This window comes from Neodiprion lecontei, chromosome 5, assembly GCF_021901455.1.
Source record: "Neodiprion lecontei isolate iyNeoLeco1 chromosome 5, iyNeoLeco1.1, whole genome shotgun sequence".
Lineage (NCBI taxonomy): Eukaryota > Metazoa > Arthropoda > Insecta > Hymenoptera > Diprionidae > Neodiprion > Neodiprion lecontei.
Genome location: NC_060264.1, coordinates 3,998,139 through 4,016,624, shown reverse-complemented (window position 1 = coordinate 4,016,624; position 18,486 = coordinate 3,998,139). Strand labels below are relative to the sequence as shown.

Below are 18,486 nucleotides of genomic sequence, written 5' to 3'. Positions count from 1 at the left end.
GAGAGAGAGAGAGAGTGTCGGAGACTCTCATTGATCGGGGGTTGGAGTGTCGCCACCCCCGACAGATGGCGGTTTGAGCCGAGCGGCAAACGCGGGGGTGAGAATCCCGAGCGGTTGTTTCAGTACAAACGTAAAGGTCCTGAAAGAGGGACCTTGTCGTTGCCCTGTGCCTCAGGACAGCATGTCAGGCGGCGAGGGGTCAGCCCCTGGGGTTAAAACAAATCACACTGCAGCTGAAGAATTCGTGGATAACGAGTGCGTCGTGAGCGTTAACGAGGTAGACGTTGCGTCATCCGGGGATGGTTTGCGACGGAGAAAAGTCATCCACGCGGCTAAAGAGACACTCGACAAAGGTGAGAAACTCGGTGTTAAACTCTGCAGAGAAAAATTCATACCCCGTTCCCAAGTCGTATTCCCCCAGATTTCACCTTCGATTCTGAATGTTGTCATCCCTGCATGTTTTCATGTAATCTACAATAAGGGGCTAACGCGTCAATTTCTTTTGCCAAATTCTCCGACCCGAAAATATTTTCGACGATGAAACGGACGCTGAAACATTCTTGCCGTCATTTTCCTCGACGTCGAGTAGCGTTCGGTGGATATTCAACTACGGTAATAATCCGACCGTCAGAATTAAATCCGAAGCGTAACAATGGCGGCCATCTTGATTTATAATATTTGAATTTATGTACGCCTGTCACGTTTTCTTTTTTGTTTTATCGCCAACTTCTTTCCGCCACCCCTTCGTATCGTCAAGCTTCGGCATATCTTACACCAACCAGACTGATTCCGATTCACCCAACCGTTACTGCACCTCAATGCTTCGCGATTGCGTATCTTTGAGCAATTCAATCGAGTTCGCTCCAGTTACCGCAACCGCGATTTTCATCCCCACGGTACAGAGACGCATAACTATGCATTAGAAATCCGTTCACGGAGAAATGCTCTCAACTGTACAACTCGAAAGCCTCTAATTCGTATTTAGCCTCACTATTCCCCGACTGCACGTGGAAAATTCGGAACTGCACATTAAAGGATTATATTATCGTGATAAGCATCACTCGCAATTCCCAAGTATATTTATATATATATATTACTTGTATACGTTCTCTCGGTTTATTATTTTTGCTCGAGAAAATTAGTCCAACAGGCCCTACGGTTCACATTTCTAATCTATACAGCTTTCGAAGATTAATCCTGGGGAGTCAGGCTGAGCTCACGAAACCGTAATTCCTGTCGCTTCTGTGGCACGCAATATTCTCTGGACATTTAATAAGATAGAAATGAAAGCCATATTGGCAACCCATGGGAGTCGGAAAAACCTTCGGTCGGAATAACCCACATGGGATTTTACTCCCAACACGCGATCCCATGTGGTAGTATTGATGATGGGGTACCACGGTATAGTCGCATTGCAGAAGATCCGTACATTGTCCCGAATTTATCTGATCTTTGCGAACTCCTTTTATCCTCGAATAGTACCGACGGTCTGGTTCTTGTGTAATTTTTTTTATTATTTTTTCTTTTTTTCTCCTCTTCCTTTTTCGCAAACCCTCCGTAAGGTATAACGTCAGAATTAAGGAATAGAGCCAAGACTCCAAGGCGAAGTTATACGGCAGCTATCTAGTCCAGTTTCGCACTCGAGCAGCGACACACACCCGTTTCGGTATGTGTACAAACTTACAAAAGTATAGTCAGCTGCGCGAGCCTTCTGCATGAATAACTTACGCGCAAAAACTCTTTTCGCGATACAGAAAGCGGCAGGGGTGGTTAATGTCCGAAATTGTACCCCAGCGTACACGTTCCACATGCGAATCGTGTAATGGGCAAAACGGATAACAGGAATTTCCTGTTTTTGCCAGCTACTTGGTTCTTTTTTACTTTTTACCTTTCATACAAATTCGCACAGTCGGGCAAATCTTCCTAATGCAGTACTAACAATTTTAGAAAATAATAAATAAACAGACGGGAGCCTGATGCGAAAAATTCCAACTTTGTGTGCTTTTTTCCATTGATCATTGATCAGATCCATAGAATACAACAATTCTGTTATCAATTATACTAGTTTCTTGCGTTCTTCACATTACGTTTCACGTTAATTGAGTACCGTTAAATTTTTAAATCGAAACAAAACAAACTGAAGTCAAATATCCCCGAAATATCACCGACATTTTTTGTAATTAGAACAAAATTATAGGAGTTACGCAATTCGTAACGATCTACATGCGCTAATATTGGTCTGATAGATGTAGTAATAAATTCACGGCTAATCAGGCACACGTAGTGGAAAAAAGTTTAGACAGGTTTGCAAAGTAATTAACAACGTTAATTAATTCATACCGTAAATAATGATTGTTATTTATAATTATCAGCGAGAATTGTTCGTCACGGAGACCTTCGGAGCGAGGTAATTTGTTCAATGCTTGTATAATTCGTCGGGCGCGACAGTTCAAACACCTGTAGAAGTATAAATCTCTTGTCTTTCTCTACCGGTTTACCTGAAATATTTAATTTCATATTCAAATACTAGTGTGCAATAATTTACGCGCCTCAAAAACCGGGATGGAAACAAAAGAATTAAATATGATTACGAGATGAAAAATCTGTGCAAACATTCTCTGTATGGTGAGTAAATTGTCAATATTTGAACAACGCTCAGCGTTAATTGCTTTGTCTTAAAGTGTTTGTTGTTATAATAGAAAGAAAAAAAAACAAAACAAAACCAGTCGTACAATGTTTATTCAATTCTTTGACTAATGTTTTCATCTGCGTGAGAAAAAACTGCTTTAATTGTTTGCCGTAGCTGTGAATAAAATCTAGAAGAAAGCGCAAAGAAAATAAGTCGCAGGTTCTTACATGATTTTAATTGAAAATAGTTGGTGAAAAATTTTATGCATTCTAGAAATTGTGTTCAGAATTATCCAAAACGGTCGTATGTATATACGTGGAAAAAGAGACACTTCGAAATTGCACATTTTCTATTCAGTTCGGTAAAGCCAACCCGGTAAACGACTTTGTAAAAGCGACTTCCGTTACGTTTAAATCATGTCACGAGAACTTTCTGCATGAACTAATCGATTTTTCTCTTTTCGTTCCAGCCTCGCGTCTCCTCAGACGCAAAATACCATGTACGGGTCATCTGATGACCCCCCGCCGCCTATGGATACAAAAAGTGCCCACGCAGGTTCGTAGAACATGCAAAAATCCTACCTTCGTAATGAGAACAAGTCGCACTTTTCGCCCCTCGGATCGAACTGGGCGTCGCAATGGTCTCGCCAATTATTTGCGAACATTAATTGGGAGAACTTTTCCGCGGATCTTGACTGGCGACACGCGCACAAATAAAAAAAAAAAGTCCCTGAATCAGCCAAGGGATGACGGAATTTGAGTTTATCGTTAGGCGGAAACGTGGTGGAGGTATCGATTCAGCTCGTTGAGTCGAGGACTCGTATAACCTTGTTATAATATACCTACGTTGAGAACGTGTTCAGCGATGAGCGAAATACGCGTCAGAATTCTATCGAACGAACCTGGACGGGGCTTTTTATATTCCGAAAAGTATTACTTATATTGTCTATGAAATACGCGGGTGTATCAATACGCGATACGTACATAGTTTTTTTATACTTGGTATGTATGTATATATATATGTGTGTGTGTGTGTGTGTGTATATATATATGTGATCCAGGCATCAAACGGAGAGATGAAATAAAGCACCTGTGGGATACCGGAGGAGTATAGGTCGAACGTACCGGTGATAAAACACAGTAAAGGTTAAAACATCGGCAAAACTTTTTTCCCATTCAAGCTCGTTAAATAACTCGCTCTGACATTAAAAGTATTCTCATCATTTTTACTGTATTTCTATATTAGTTATTTTCTAGTACCGGTAGCCTACAACGGATTATAACGGCATTTAATACACGAAATGAGACATAATGAAATGTGATAACAGCGAAAGATAAGTTTTTCAATACGGAAATAAGCTTCTACGCAAGCATTCATCGTCGTTATTCTTCAATCAAACGATATTTATTCTCTCGTTTTTTCTCGATACGGGAGGAGTGCAATTTATATCGCTGCTGGTTATATCACGATATTTGAAGAAGCGAGTAAATAAATATCAGTCACCCGAACAAATCTGTCCAGCCAACCTTCAACTCGTACCTTATATACGTATACGTACAGGTATATAAGTTGGATATAGTGCTTATCTATACATCGAACGTTTTCAGAGTCAGGAGTTAATCTGAGGGGATACCGAATATGTTCGCTTATAGCTTTCAGGCTACAGGCTGGTAAAACCGCAGAGTTCCGATTTGAAGTCTGTTGTAAAATACGGGGGAAGAATCTAAGGTTTTACGCGGTTTCCATGCCTGTTTTCCGCACACAAAGTACTGAAAATACCAATTTCAGGAGTCTTAGGAGTTGAAAAGTGATCTTTTCCGTACTGCGCGCATGCGCTGTCGCGAAGAAATATGACATTACGCGAACCTAACCTCAATTTCGTGCTTCGTGAAAGAACGCGTAACATACTCTTGTTGTATAAAAGAATCGTGAGCAACCTCAGTAATATTTGATAAAACCGAGAGGAAAAGGGCTCGAGACAGTCTGTCTCGGTCAATTTCTTTCGGCCAAGCAACGAGATCGCGAGTAGCGAAATTATACCCAAATTCTCGTGCGTTTCTACATCGCAGTGGGAGGGGTTAAGAATTTGGAAAAATGCCAAAACAACATTATCTCGGCGCAGTTCTCGTAGCTTCTGGAGGGTTGAAAACCCGACGCGATATCGAACCCGGCATGCTGCATCCTACTGTAGATAATTGCGACGTAGAGCTGAGCCCGGTTCCGATTCTCTTTCCAACCAGCTGCAGCTGGCTGCTGGATCCATTCGACGATTGAAACTGCCAGCTGGCAAATTTCTTTAAAATTTCTTTTTTTATTTCCTCACACACACCGACCCGATGGTCCGAAGTTCTGCATGCATCAGGCAATCACGATCCAGATGATGCTAATTTCCGCCCAACGTTACAGAGACGAACTTTATAGTTATACCCTTCTCTGCACACACGCTTCTCCGGGATCGATAAATAATAACCGAGTTTATCTGCGGCACGTCTACCAAGAGAAAATGTTCATGTGTCAAATCACAGAATGTTTTGAAAAAATTGAGAGTGTAATTTATTACATGATTTATTTCGTGAATTGCATCAAATTTGTAATAAATTACGAAAGCACAAATCATGGATATACTGGATCAAAAATCGTATAATCAATAATACAGTGAACTACATGAATCTATAAGTATATCTGATGATTCGTACAAGATGAATCATGTAATAAATTACACGCTGAATTCTTACAAAACATTATCAGCCGGGGTTCCTGAATGACTGCATCGTCTCGTTTCTTCCTCGTTTTCAGGAATGCGATGTCGTGGTCATGTTCCCCAGCGGCGCACGGGACGAAACTCTGATGTGGCTTCTGGGACGACTCAGAGCTGGGACTCCTGGACTTGTCGTTCACGTTCGTCATCACACATCTTCCGACAGCTACGGGTTTTACCTCACGGCTCCGTTTCCAGTGTAAGTATACGCCTCTGTAATCCATGTTAAGATGACTCGAGGTTCGAGGAAACTTTTTTCACCTACGCGTAACTAAGAAGTCACTCTTGACCAAGAAGTTAATCGTTCCTGGTGTACACCTGTCCGTGAATCTTGTGAGATCTCTTGAAATCTTTGAAATTTTCTGAAATATAATATTTTTTAGCCTGTGAAATCTCTTGAAGTCCTTAGAAATCGTTTGAAATCACTTACAATCTGTTGGGAGTCTTTAAAAATCTTCTGGAGTCTCTTGATATCTTATGAAATCTCCTAATATCATTAGAAATCTCCCTAAATCGTCTGAAAACATTTGTAATGTCTTGAAATCTTTGAAATCTGTAAAAATCTTTTGTAATATTTTGAAGTCAATTGCAATTCTTGAAATATTCGAAATATTTGAAATCATCTGAGGTTTCTTATAATCTTTTGAAACATTTTGAAATCGTTTGATAACCTCTGAAATTTTTTGCAACCATTCGAAATCTTTTAAAACCTTTGTAATATTGAAATCAGGTGGACATACATTAAATCCATGAGCGATTAACGTTATTCTTATTTCCATTCATTATAGAATAATTCGCTTCTTTGAGATTCGTCGAGTTACCAATTTTCGCGTTCTTCCCGTTCAATTTATGACAACGGTAATCGACATCGCCAGACCATCGACAGTGTCGTTGCTACTTAAAGGTGCAATAAAGTTAATCGAAGTGTAGGTATAACGACGTTACGTATATATGCCGCCAGTTGCCTATCGCTTGTTATTACAACCGTCTGTAATATATGAATAAAATTTTATATAGGCGATTCCGGCCCGGTTGCCGTGCGGCTTCTAATGATACATTGATAAAAAAAAAAGGTGTTTTTATATATTGAGCGGTAGAAAGACATTGTACGTGGCAACCCTTTGGATGAATAATTATCACACACATATACCAACCGTGGAATATGTTGAATGAGGAGTGAATGAGGAGGCTAAACTGCGTTTTCCGAGAGTCTTGTGTGAGCAAAGTAAAGCGGCAAAAGGGATTCGATGATAGAGGATAACGGAATAAAGAAAGGCGGTAAAGGAGGCGAAGAACCCCGGGGATTTGATTTTTATTGAAAATCGAATCGGAAACTTGACTCAGTCACCTCGGTAGGACGTCGTATATGTATAGCGCGCGTGCGAGAGGAATCGATTATCGGTAGTAGAGTCGTTCGAAAGGGTCTTGAAACGACCCTCTGATATTTTCCGGCTGTTAACGCAGCCTCCTGAAGGCGGCGGAAGAAGTCCACTTACCGAAAAGGCTGCGTCAGGAGTTTGGCGGTGGTCTTAAGGAGTTCGTAGGAACGGAGACGAGCTTTTTCGAAGGTAGCGACGACGAGGCCGGCTTCTTCACCACCCAGGAAAGACAGTCCCTGGTTCTCCATCTTCTCCACACTCTGCGGGCGGGTCAACAAGACCTGCACAGCCTTCCTGGACTCAAGCTAATCGAGGGTCAAGCCATCGTACCGAAGTGCATCTCTGCCGGGGTCATTTCCCAAGTGTGTATCACCTCGACCTCGCGTTATTGCATCGACATCCCGGTACAGACTAATCGCCGTGCCGATTTTCTCAGGTATTTCCACTCCACGAGTTACCGGCCTTGGAAAAGCTCCAGAGGACTTGGGTCCGCGCTTTTCTCAGCCCCCAACCTCTCGACGACATTTGTCGATACTTCGGGGTCAAGATAACCATGTACTTTGCTTGGCTCGGCCATTACACCACCGCCCTAATCGTTCCGGCTGCCGTGGGTGTCATATACTGGGTATGTTCTACTCCGATAACCATGGATCAGTCATTGACGATTCCATTCCAACCCAGTGTGTGAAGTAAGTGTACCACTTATTGACCCTGTCCCAATTATTGACCTTTTTTCGTTGTATGTGTTTGATCTTTGGTGTTCCCAAAATTATCAAACAATAAATTTCCAGTGTCCAATCCTCTAGCAATTCGTTTTTGTCATCCAGACAGACGTTCACAATTTCTGCGGTAAATTTATAATTTTGTAACATAAAAGGGTCGATAAATTAAACGTGTCCATAACTGGTACACTTACCTTACTCATTTACCGCGAACTTGCCGGCAGGATTCATTTCAACAATTAACAGTAGTACCTGCAGATCATTACCATAAACTGTCTAACGATAAGCAGTTTTAATCGCAGTTTGTTTGCGAGCTGTATATTCTTGACTCGAAGTTTGATAATGCAGCCTATTTAATCAATACCCTACCAAACTAAACGCAACGGTTACTACAGTCTATAGCGATGCTTAAATACTACCGTCAATTGCGATCGGAAAGGAATCTGCATTCAGAATTTGATAGTTTCTAAATCCAAGATGGCGGATCCAAGATAGCAAATTTAAAATCGATAACCTGTCAAAATTCGATGATTCCAGCTGAAACTTGTTACTCGGGGGATTTTTGGAGTTACACGAAGTAACAAAGTACATTTGAAGTTGTAAATAAATTATGATAAGGGTAGGACATGCAAATTTTTGACGTAGGATACTGAGCATCCCACTGTCACTAAAAGGATCAGGTATCCAATTTTTCCGTCAATGATTGATCCACGATCCTTAAGAATACTCGCACTTTCACCCCAAACCCTCAGCCCATCTAAGACACCTCCAATTCCAATCGCAGGTCGGCATCATCGGGCGGAACCAGGCGGTGGAGGATGTGGCCTACGTATTGTTTTCGATATTCAACGTCGTCTGGGCCACCGTTTATCTCGAGACTTGGAAACGACGTGGTGCCGAATTGGCCTACCGATGGGGAACCCTCGACCAACGCGACGACCTGCTTGTCGAACCACGGCCTCTCTTCACGGTGAGACCATATTGGTAACTCCAATGAAGTGCTTGATATACCAGCGAAACTGTCGCCTCTGGAACTCTTTCCTCTCTTCCAGGGTACGCTTGAGAGGTCGCCGGTCACCGGAAGACTGGAACCAACTTACCCGGCCTGGAGACGAAACGTCTTTCGATACTTGGTCAGCATACCAGTGATCGCGGTGTGCCTATTCTTAGTATTTATCGTCATGATTGTGAGCTTCCAAGTGCAGGTGAGACTTTGACAATTTTATCCTACCACCGTTCGAAAGTAGGATTAGCATATTCGGACCATCCAGTTCCTCCATCGAATCATACTTAATGTCTCGACTGTGCAGGTGAAAAATTAATCTTTCAATCATCCGCGAGACCATATTTACCTGCGATCATCGATGAACGTATAAGTCACCGTTGTTCCATGAAGTCAATGTTACAATTTCTTATTTCTCTTCTATTTTCTTTCAATTTCAGGACTGGTGGGACGCCGGACTCGAGTCTGCTGGTTACGGATTCTGGCTGAGCTACGTGCCGAAGGTTCTTCTCGCGGTGGTTATCACCCTGATGGACGAGGCATACTTCAAGGTCGCGGTCTGTCTCAACGACATGGGTAAGCCTACTGAAATCTATCACCTGTTTTACTCACCCACAGATTCTGTCACCCAAGTTTCTTTCCTCTTTAGTTTTTTCAAGAGTTCAATTACGTAGCTGAATTACACACGTCGGTCGTTTAGCCGAAATGCTGATTGAAAAAGGAAAAAAAAAAGAAACATGCAAACCGGTGAATTTCTTCACGCACATCACACGTTACATTATAATAGTGTTCAATTATCGTCCCGTGTAAAATTCATACCTATAATAATATTATACTTATATAACCACCTTTCAGTCTATATACCTTACGTATACATTAATGCACGATTTGAACAACTAGATAAATTATTACAGTAGATGATACATTTTTACATTACATATATATAAATACATATGTGTATACATATTTACCACCTCTTCTCACAGCTTATAGCTTGTTCTTCATACTATACATCATCATACCTGGACTGATCATGATATCCCAAGTAACGTTTTATAACGTAACGTTTTTTCTCTTTCATACCCTTTTTTACGTTATAGCTAATATTAGAGAACACCAATTTTGGGAGAAAGATATATATTTTTTAAGACACGTTTTTTGATACCCCTTAATCCGTTTTTTTGCCCCACCCTCGAATTACCTCGTATCATGAATTAAATTCGTACTTTTTAAATTCGATTATCGCATATTTACTAATTCTAAATCTATACATATACTTAGATTCCGAGAGTAGAATAATGTGAGCCAGCTACACGTTAGATAGTATCTATGATTTTTGTATGTTGGGACGCAGAAAACTATCGGCTCGACACCGAATATGAGAATCATCTGATCTACAAGGTGGCCCTGGTAAATGAGTTAAAGAAATTTTTTTAGCTGACAATTTGTGTATTTTAACCGTATTTTTTTTATTTTTTTACACATTCTGTATCTGTGTTGATATACGTGTATACATATATATATATATATATATACACACACCTCGTATTACCCATATACATAACATCTTTACAATGATGCAAATTTATTTATCATTTTACAACTTCCAAGTTTTTTTTGTTTTGTATCTTTTGTTCTCTCCGTCCAATTTCTCGTTTGTTCTATTTTTTTGAATTTTTTTTTGCTTTTTTTCTGTTGTTCTTCTGAAATTTTCACTTGCAACATCGCGTCTTCCTAGTCGCAAAATTTCCCGTATTTCGAAATCAAATGATTACGGTACAAACACGATACTTCAATACTTGTTTTAAACCGTTTCAACTCAATCTGTTTGTAACATCGAATATATATGGGAATCCGTATATTGGTTATTACCGTATTATTATTTCCCGTTTTTAGTCAGTTTATGCTACATAATTATACGCTTTGGTTGTCTCTGTGCTGTTCGCATGCGAATTTTATCCGTGTGAACATAGAACCGTAGTGCAATTAGCGAAACCCGATTATCAAACCTCCGGATCGTGATTCATGTGAAATTTCATGTGAAAAAAATAAAACAAAGTTAAATAAAGTGATTAGTCAAGCATCATTTTCGAAATCAAACGAAATGCGGAACGAAAGCATAAATGGTATCGTGCTTCGCGTCCGTTCCGTAACGGATCATTTCCTTGCAATTCTAACGCGTCTCGCTTCAGTTTCAGTTCGTCAACTCGTTTCTCTCTCTCTTCTACATCGCGTTTTACCTCCAAGACCAGGAGAGATTGAAAGAGGTAAGCGCGAGAGTGAAAAACGACGGAATTAAGCACGGAGAAAAGAAAAAGAGCAGATTTTGCTAAAAAAATGTGAAAAAGAGGAACAAATAAAGGTTTTTGATGAAAAAAAAAAAATGTAGAAATGTGACAGCTTAACAAAAAACACAAATTTAAAAAATGAAACCACCCTACCGCAGACAGTGATTTTTACTATTTCCAGAGTAAATTCTATACTACACGAAGTATAATTTGCCAAAAAATCTAACGCGTCCGTCTTTTTCCACAATATTGAGTAAAACCTGCTCTTTTATTGAATCGGAGAGGCTCCATTTCTTTGCTCGTTGACCAACTGTCTATTTTCCTCAGCAACTGGCCGCCCTCTTGATAGCTCGACAAGTGATCGGTAACCTGAAGGAATCGGCAGTTCCGTACCTGGTTGAACAGCTGCGATTGGCTCGTTTGAGTTTCGAATTATTCGGGGCCCTGAGTCCCAGCGAGGCGCGACCGCCGCCTGGCGAAGAGGAAATTCCCGATTCGGAAAATGCGCGGGAAGCTAAAGAGCGGAAGAGGAATCCCGAGGATGATGCGAAGGAGGAAAACCGGGGAAAGGGAAAACGAAACGTCAGCCAGGCGGAGCTGGAAAGCTCGTTGTATAGAGTAGGACACCCCTCAAATTTCCTACTTAGTGACAGTGCCTTGAAGGTTTGATTTATAGACGTAGACGATTTTCACACTACTCTCAACCCCTTTTTTCGTCTTATTCAAATCCTGCTCGTCCATCCTGGATTCACGTTGTTTATTATCAGCAATTTAACCCACTTGTCGGTAACACGTGTCTGTCAATTTGGAACGATTTGAAAATTATTTATTGTCACGTTTTCATCCTTCGTTAGTTTCGCGTAAAGAATAAACCGTAAAATTATGAGGAATAAAGATTCGTGATGAAATTCGATTCTGATCGATGTTATCTTTGTATTTATCTGCTAATAAGAAAGCATATTTTTACCATAGAACTAATTGTAAGTAAAGAGAACAACCTTTTCCGGGAATTGTGTTGACCTAGTTTCACTTTGACAGATACTGATATCACATATTATCTACAAAGCCACGGTAATTATATTGCACAAGCATGAATGAAATAATAATCAGGTTGCAAGTAATTCGGTGGCACAAAAAAACGTGCAACGTGCTTTTTCATTCTTCTCATTCTAAGTTGGGAACACTTTGTTTTTCTTTTTTTATAATCCAAATCGCACCATCACCATTAATCATAATCGTTTTATGTTCTCATGTCAGTAAGTAATTTGTTTATTTTTTTTGTATCTTTTGATCACGATGTAGTAAGAAAAACAAGAACAAAAACAACGACAAAATAATTACATTATTATAGGTTCCTTATCACGCCTTGTCAATAGATTTATTGTTAACATTCGTTAATCGTCTCGTCTTGTGTTTCGTCTGTGAAATATCATTGTTATACTTTTTACCGCAATTTTTTCAAAAATGATTTTTTTTTCCATTTTTCATCATTCAACGACATCACACTCACTGCACGTGCAGATCTCTCCTAAGAAGGTAATTCATATCATTATTATACATAACAATGTGAACACAGTTGTCATACTCGTTCGTTATGCCTGTTATTACATATCATATTCAATCAAATCGGCGCTTTGTAACATTGAACATCTTATCGTTAGTCATTACGTTTAATTTGTCTGCACTTAAGCCCCAGTCCCGACACTCGCAGCTATCAGTGTTAGATTAGAAAATTCACATTTGCCAGAGCAAGATTAATCGAGAATGAACGTAAAATTAAGGAAAAGATACATTTCGCACTTTATGGATGCGGAGAAAACGTCAGCAAAGGATATTGCAGGTCTCTATATTTACGACCAACAAATTGCCACAAGCATTAATTTTCACAAATTCCTACGGTTCGAGGAAACAATTTTCTACTCAAAAGCGCTGTTCGAGAAAGTGGATGGTCATCTAATAATCGTTATGAAATTCATTGAATTACGTGCTGTGTAATTCAATCGATTAATCGTTTTTTCGATTAACGAACGATTTCGGTTAATCTTTTTTCCAATTAATCGATTAATCGACGGTTTCGAATCATCCTTTTTTCGATTAATCGATTAATCAAAGTTGTTTCATGGTGATTCTGCAGGTTAATCGTTACACGAATCGAAGTCATCGAATAATCGATTGATTGGAAAAAAGTGTAAAAATCGATTTTAAATAACAAAAACGATTGATCGAATCTGCCGATTAATCGATTGATCGCAAAGCACTGATGCATATAGAAACTATTCGTCAGTCGTAAATTTCAAATTCAGAATCATTATACATATACGTAGCCTGCGTCATTCATAGAGTGCGAATTTTGTCGGTATACACAAGACGCGGTGGTGAAAAGAAACGCACCCGAGTCATGGGGAAACATTGAGAAATGACCTTGATAAGAAGTCCCAAAAATGTTTTACAGTACGACGGTGCCTTTTCGGAACACCTGGAAATGCTCTCCCAGCTGGGATACGTCTGCCTATTTTCGTCGGCGTTTCCATTGGCGGCAGTTGCGGCCCTCTTGGGAAATTTGCTGGAGCTCAGAGGGGACGCCTTCAAGCTTTGCTTCGTTCTTCAGCGACCCTTCGGCAGAAGAGTATCGAACATCGGTACTTGGCAGGTAAAACAACGAACGCCTGGTTCGTGTTCCCCAAAGCTTCCCGAATCAACCTCCCGTGTATTTTCTCGGCAGAACGCGATGGAGGCGATGGGACTGGTCGCAATTCTCGTCAACTGCGGATTGATCAGCCTTAGCGGCCAGGTGCAGAGGATGTTCCCCGAGATGTCAGCGACCCAAACCATCCTCCTGATCGTCGCTCTCGAGCACATCATGCTCGCTATTAGATTCGTCATTGTCTGCGCTATACCCGATATTCCGAGCTGGGTCGCGACCGAAATGGCAAAGGTTGAATTCCTGAGACGCGAAGCCGTTCGCCGACTCTCCTCGACCCCTTCGCCGGAGCAACAACCGCCGACCGTGATCGGTAAGAGGAATAGAAAGTCGCTGCTGCAATGTCTAGCGGTTTCGAAATCGCTTCGTCGCCTTTCTGTGTACAATCATGCGCTAGATGAGGAGAAATCGTTCCTTATCCTCGGGCGGTTATTTTTCGATGAGGCAAAACACCTGCTTCGATATATACTCGTTCGAATCCTTACAAGTTCCTCGCTTTTTCACGATAAGTGCACGCTGTGCCTCGCTTTCTCCGTATTCCATTCCCGGGACTTTAGTGCAGAAGTACAAACTTACGGGCAAACGGATTTATATATTACTCTTTACAACACAGTCAGCTTGATAGGCTCTGGCAATGTGTAGGTTTTAATGAAGCCGATTATGTATGAGTCATACTGCTGCAGAATGGATATATTTTATATACATACTCAAATCGAGACCGAACAATATGGTTTTTATTACCGAATTAGAGACATGTATATTTAAGTACCTACATACATTTTACCGCTTACATTTCAGTATAAGTTACGAGATAAATTACTCAACTTATGTATGATGTTTTAATAGGCTCTTTAATATCCGGTAATTTGTAACGTATGTACATACATCAAACCTTATCAAGTCGTGTTATCATTTGAAATTGGTACGATGGAATTAAGTTTCCATGATATTTATAGTCTGAATAACACTCATCACTGTTCAGACATGAGTTTCCTTGTAGAATAAATCACTATAACACACCTATACGATCTCGGCTATGATGCAAAACTGCATCACCGAAAAAATCAAAATGGCCACCACTCGCGCTGCACGCTTCAAACTTTAATTCGACTATATCATTTTTTCTATGATGAATAAATCGTCGCGCGGTATTTTTATCGTAGCAAACCGACGGCAAGAATTGTTTATAATAATGATGTCACCTTGAGAGTAACAAAATCTCTGTCGCAGGCCGATTCGTCGTGAGTCCAGCCGACGGTGAGGAGGAACAGGAATCGGTCGCTTCGCGTAACGACGATGAATCCGTGACCTCGAGTCAACCCGGAACTCCAGGGCTGGTATCAACGGCCCAAACGCCGAGCAATCCTCCGACGCCGAGCGCCGCGACGGTACCCAGAATTGCAGAGACTCCGCCGCCCCTCGAGACGCCAGGAACCCCCGGAAGCGGGGATCGAAGCCCCCTGGGATCCGGAAACAACGGCAGCATAAACCGCGAGGTTCACAACACCCCGAGAGCCTCGATCCCCGGCGGAGAAAGAGGTGATACAATTTTTTTACGTACTTACAGGGACGATTTTGGGACGATGATTCGTCACTCCAGTGCCAACATTAAAACCGGGCAAACCGAACTTTTTTCTCTATGATAATTCCAGCGCGAAGATCTCGCGATTGGTTGACCGGCGAAAACGCACCATCAACGCCAGGAAGCGACCACTATAGTCACCATCTTACGATTGGTCCCCACGGGGGCGTCGACTGGGTACGAAGATTAGGCCTGGAACCTGCGGGACGAAAAACAAGCGACTCGGAGATAAGCGGAACCGGAAGCGGAAGTGGAAGTGGCGATGAACTGGCGCTGCGTCGATCAACCGACTGCATCGTTTCGAAAGAGCTCGCTTCTTCTTCGGACAGCGATTTGCTAAGGTGAGGAGAGTTGAGAATCACTTGTACAAAAGTATCACCCCCCCATATTTTTGTATTTCTTATCACTTTCATCGAGACAGAAGAAGAAATTTATTATTTGAACAGCTCCCACCGCGAGGCCAAAAGATTCTACGACGTCTCGAGCTACATGTCAGTACTTCTTGTAGCCGAAAACAGAGGGCGCTGACTCAGTGCCGATCAAATCAGTGTTGCCAACTGGATAGTTTTGAAAGAGATTTTGTGGGGAGATTTATCGACCGTTGGCAGCGGATTAATTAGTGAAAAAAATCAATTTATTAATGTCTTTGCTGGTTCGATACTTTTATACGGTTTTTGGCGTATCAGTGGATTCACGAAACTCTCTGGTAATGACGACGATGGTGATCTGAGTTGGCAACACTGAGACTAACCCCATTTCATTTGCCGCAGGTCGGCGCCGCCGTGGGCGATGGCTCACAGAGCGCAAAAGTTCCGATTTTCGCCAGAAAAAGAGCGGGAACGAGCTGTGGCCGAGAAGCAATCGAGGGACCAGCACCAGTACCAGCAGGATTATCGGAGAGAGCAGCGAGAGCTGAGGGAGCAGAGGGAGCAGCGTGAGTTGCGGGAGCAGAGGGAGCTGCAGAAGGATAACCGGGAGATTCGAGACCATAGAGAGCGGCACTCGCAGCAGCACGAGAAGACGGACGGCGGTCTGTCGGACTCGAACAGAACGGTCTCGAGTCAGGAGGACGAAAAGACGTCGAAGGAGGAACGGGAGGCGAAAAAGACGAGGGTCAAGCAGAGCCTGATGAAGCGGGCGCGGTCGGTCGCCATATTCTCGTTGAAGCTCAAGGAGCGAAGGGCGAAGGAGGCCGAGGTCAAGGCCAAGGACGCTGAGAGGGAGGCGAGGTGGCAGCAGCCGCAGTCCTGCGTCGGTGGAGAACTTTCCTGCATACCGATCGAGAAATTGATATCGGTCGACGACATAGCGACGATGGATATGCGCAGAAAGAATTAGTTCTAGTATCAGTAGTATAGGTAATTTTGTTAAAAGGAAAAAGGAAAGAGGAAACAATTATTATCATTATTATTATTATTATAAAATATAATATTACCGATGATGATGATGATAATAAAACACAATATTATTTTTTAAAACATTTTTAATCCACACACACACACGCGCGCTAATACACAACATATAAATACGTCCTTACAGCGTTATATATAAGATCTGAAAATTTACACCGCCATCTTGAAACTTCCAAAGACGCCGTGTAATTTATAGATGTATGAAGGTATTTTTTTGCCTGACTTATGCATACTTATACACGTTGGTTTTAGTATAAACGATCCTTCAATTTATCTCTTCGCGAATCGCATAATACGTTAATATACAAGTGGCAGAGGATTCGGGTTGTTAACTAATTTATACAAAACGCTAAGAATCAAAGACGTCCAGAAAACTCCATAATTATACAATGCAAGGCGAATTTCAAGGTAATTTTGTGTCCGGTGGAATAATGACAGTGTCGTTAGGGAAAAATTTAACTCGGATATTATCTCTAGCAATTTTAATTCAGCTTTCCCGCTATTCGTCTCTATTGCGACAGTACAATTACAATTAATTTCACCAATTGTACACCTGCCCCAATTGCAAGCTAACCGTGCATGGATCGAGAATTAGGGAGGCTCAAAGATCAGGTACAATACATACAACTGTTACGAAGCAAGGAGGACACGTGTTCTTTCGAAATAATTGCCGAAGGGTGAAATGTTGCGTATAATGAAGAAATCTATAAGTGTGCCAGCTATACCGCATACAGTATAACGCATCGGTCCCTTCGTAGGCTTTGCGTATAAATATATACAGAAGTTTGCGTCAACCGAGGCAAGATTCGAGGTCAGGCAAACGTAGCCTGCAAGAATCTAGCTAGACTCCGAAAGTAACGCGTGTGCCAGATCATTGACGCGAGTCCGATCCTCCACGTGTGTATGTATGTCTATATAACATACGTCAGGAAGTTATATTCATTTTTAAGAAAAAGGAAGAAGAAAAAGTGAGAGAAGAAATAAGAAAACGACACGTCATTAAAAGACGTTTTAAAAATAAATTCCTACTCCAACTTGATTTCTCTGTAATATTCCAAGTCGCGTATAGATCGATAGATCGCAGTGATCGATCAAGTGAATCAATTACTGCTGCAATAGCTGCCTGCAATAAATCATCCTCGGAACTGCAGAAGCGCGGCGCGCGTGACATGCGGAATAAGGTTTGAAAATGAAACTGAAAATAAAACAGTAGTAACACTAATAATAATTGGAATAATAATAACATTAACAATCGCAACGTTCCATCTTTATCAACGCGGTACCACTGATAGGTGAGCAAGAATTAGTAATTAATAATTCTCGGAAGTTAATTAAGCCGGTTTTCATTAGCGTCGAGATCCGGTTGCCTCTAAGTATTATTCATACCTACGACGTGTTTGAGGCTGAGAGTTGGAATGAGAGACCAGCGAGTGAAAACGAAACTTGTAAGAGATTGAAGTAAATTTGTTATTTTATTTTGAATTTTCGTTTGAACGAGCGTACGATGCCCTGAAATGAAACATCGATAGAAGTATTCGTAATTTGAAAAATACGTTAGTCGTTATAGGTATATGCATAAACATGCACATATGTTACAACAGACACAATGTGTATAATAATTAATAATAGTATTAAACAAATGCGAGTAAAATAAAAACCGCGAAGATAAAGAAAGTAGGAAAGATAGAATATAAACCAAAACACTCTATAACGAATAAACCCGTAGAATTTAACGCAAAAGGTGTGTGAACATATATTGTAGATATCGCCAAAATCCCTCGGCAAACGTAGTATATATAGATATATTTTCTATATACTATGTATGTGTAAATATAAATAGAATCCGGGTGAGCCAACGGTGTTTGAACCAAAACGTTAATTTTGCTTTTTAAAGTCTCAATAACAATGAGCAGCTAAGGCGAAGGCTTTATTCCCCCCCCCCCAGTTATATGGTTCTTCATATGAATTTCTGACCAACAATACGCCGTAAAAATGAAATCTATCAAACTAAT

General features: G+C 41.1%; 1 protein-coding gene across 5 annotated transcripts; it reads left to right on the top strand.

The window, feature by feature from the left end:
- Positions 1-47: 47 nt before the first annotated feature.
- LOC107227494 (anoctamin-8) lies at positions 48-16,540 on the top strand. Of its 5 annotated transcripts, none has more exons than XM_015668659.2 (16): positions 48-353; positions 3,099-3,184; positions 5,426-5,586; positions 6,852-7,128; positions 7,203-7,391; positions 8,273-8,458; positions 8,541-8,693; positions 8,932-9,067; positions 9,846-9,901; positions 10,684-10,758; positions 11,107-11,442; positions 13,232-13,429; positions 13,502-13,793; positions 14,711-15,019; positions 15,133-15,403; positions 15,833-16,540. In XM_015668659.2, the coding sequence occupies exons 1-16, from the start codon at positions 182-184 to the stop codon at positions 16,398-16,400; spliced, it is 3,465 nt and encodes a 1,154-aa protein (XP_015524145.2). In that variant the 5' UTR covers positions 48-181; the 3' UTR covers positions 16,401-16,540. The 5 variants fall into 5 exon arrangements, with proteins under 5 accessions (XP_015524145.2, XP_046596879.1, XP_015524146.2 ...); XM_046740923.1 differs by lacking the exon at positions 15,833-16,540 and adding an exon at positions 15,509-15,766 and having other exon boundaries at positions 80-353; XM_015668660.2 differs by having other exon boundaries at positions 82-353; positions 15,863-16,540.
- The last annotated feature ends 1,946 nt before the right edge of the window (positions 16,541-18,486 follow it).

Bases quoted from the DNA above. Each gene is read 5' to 3' on its own strand.
- LOC107227494 (XM_015668659.2), top strand. From the start codon at position 182: ATGTCAGGCGGCGAGGGGTCAGCCCCTGGGGTTAAAACAAATCACACT. The intron at 3,185-5,425 runs GTTCGTAGAACA...CCTCGTTTTCAG, and splicing joins TACAAAAAGTGCCCACGCAG to GAATGCGATGTCGTGGTCAT. The intron at 13,430-13,501 runs GTAAAACAACGA...TTTTCTCGGCAG, and splicing joins CGAACATCGGTACTTGGCAG to AACGCGATGGAGGCGATGGG.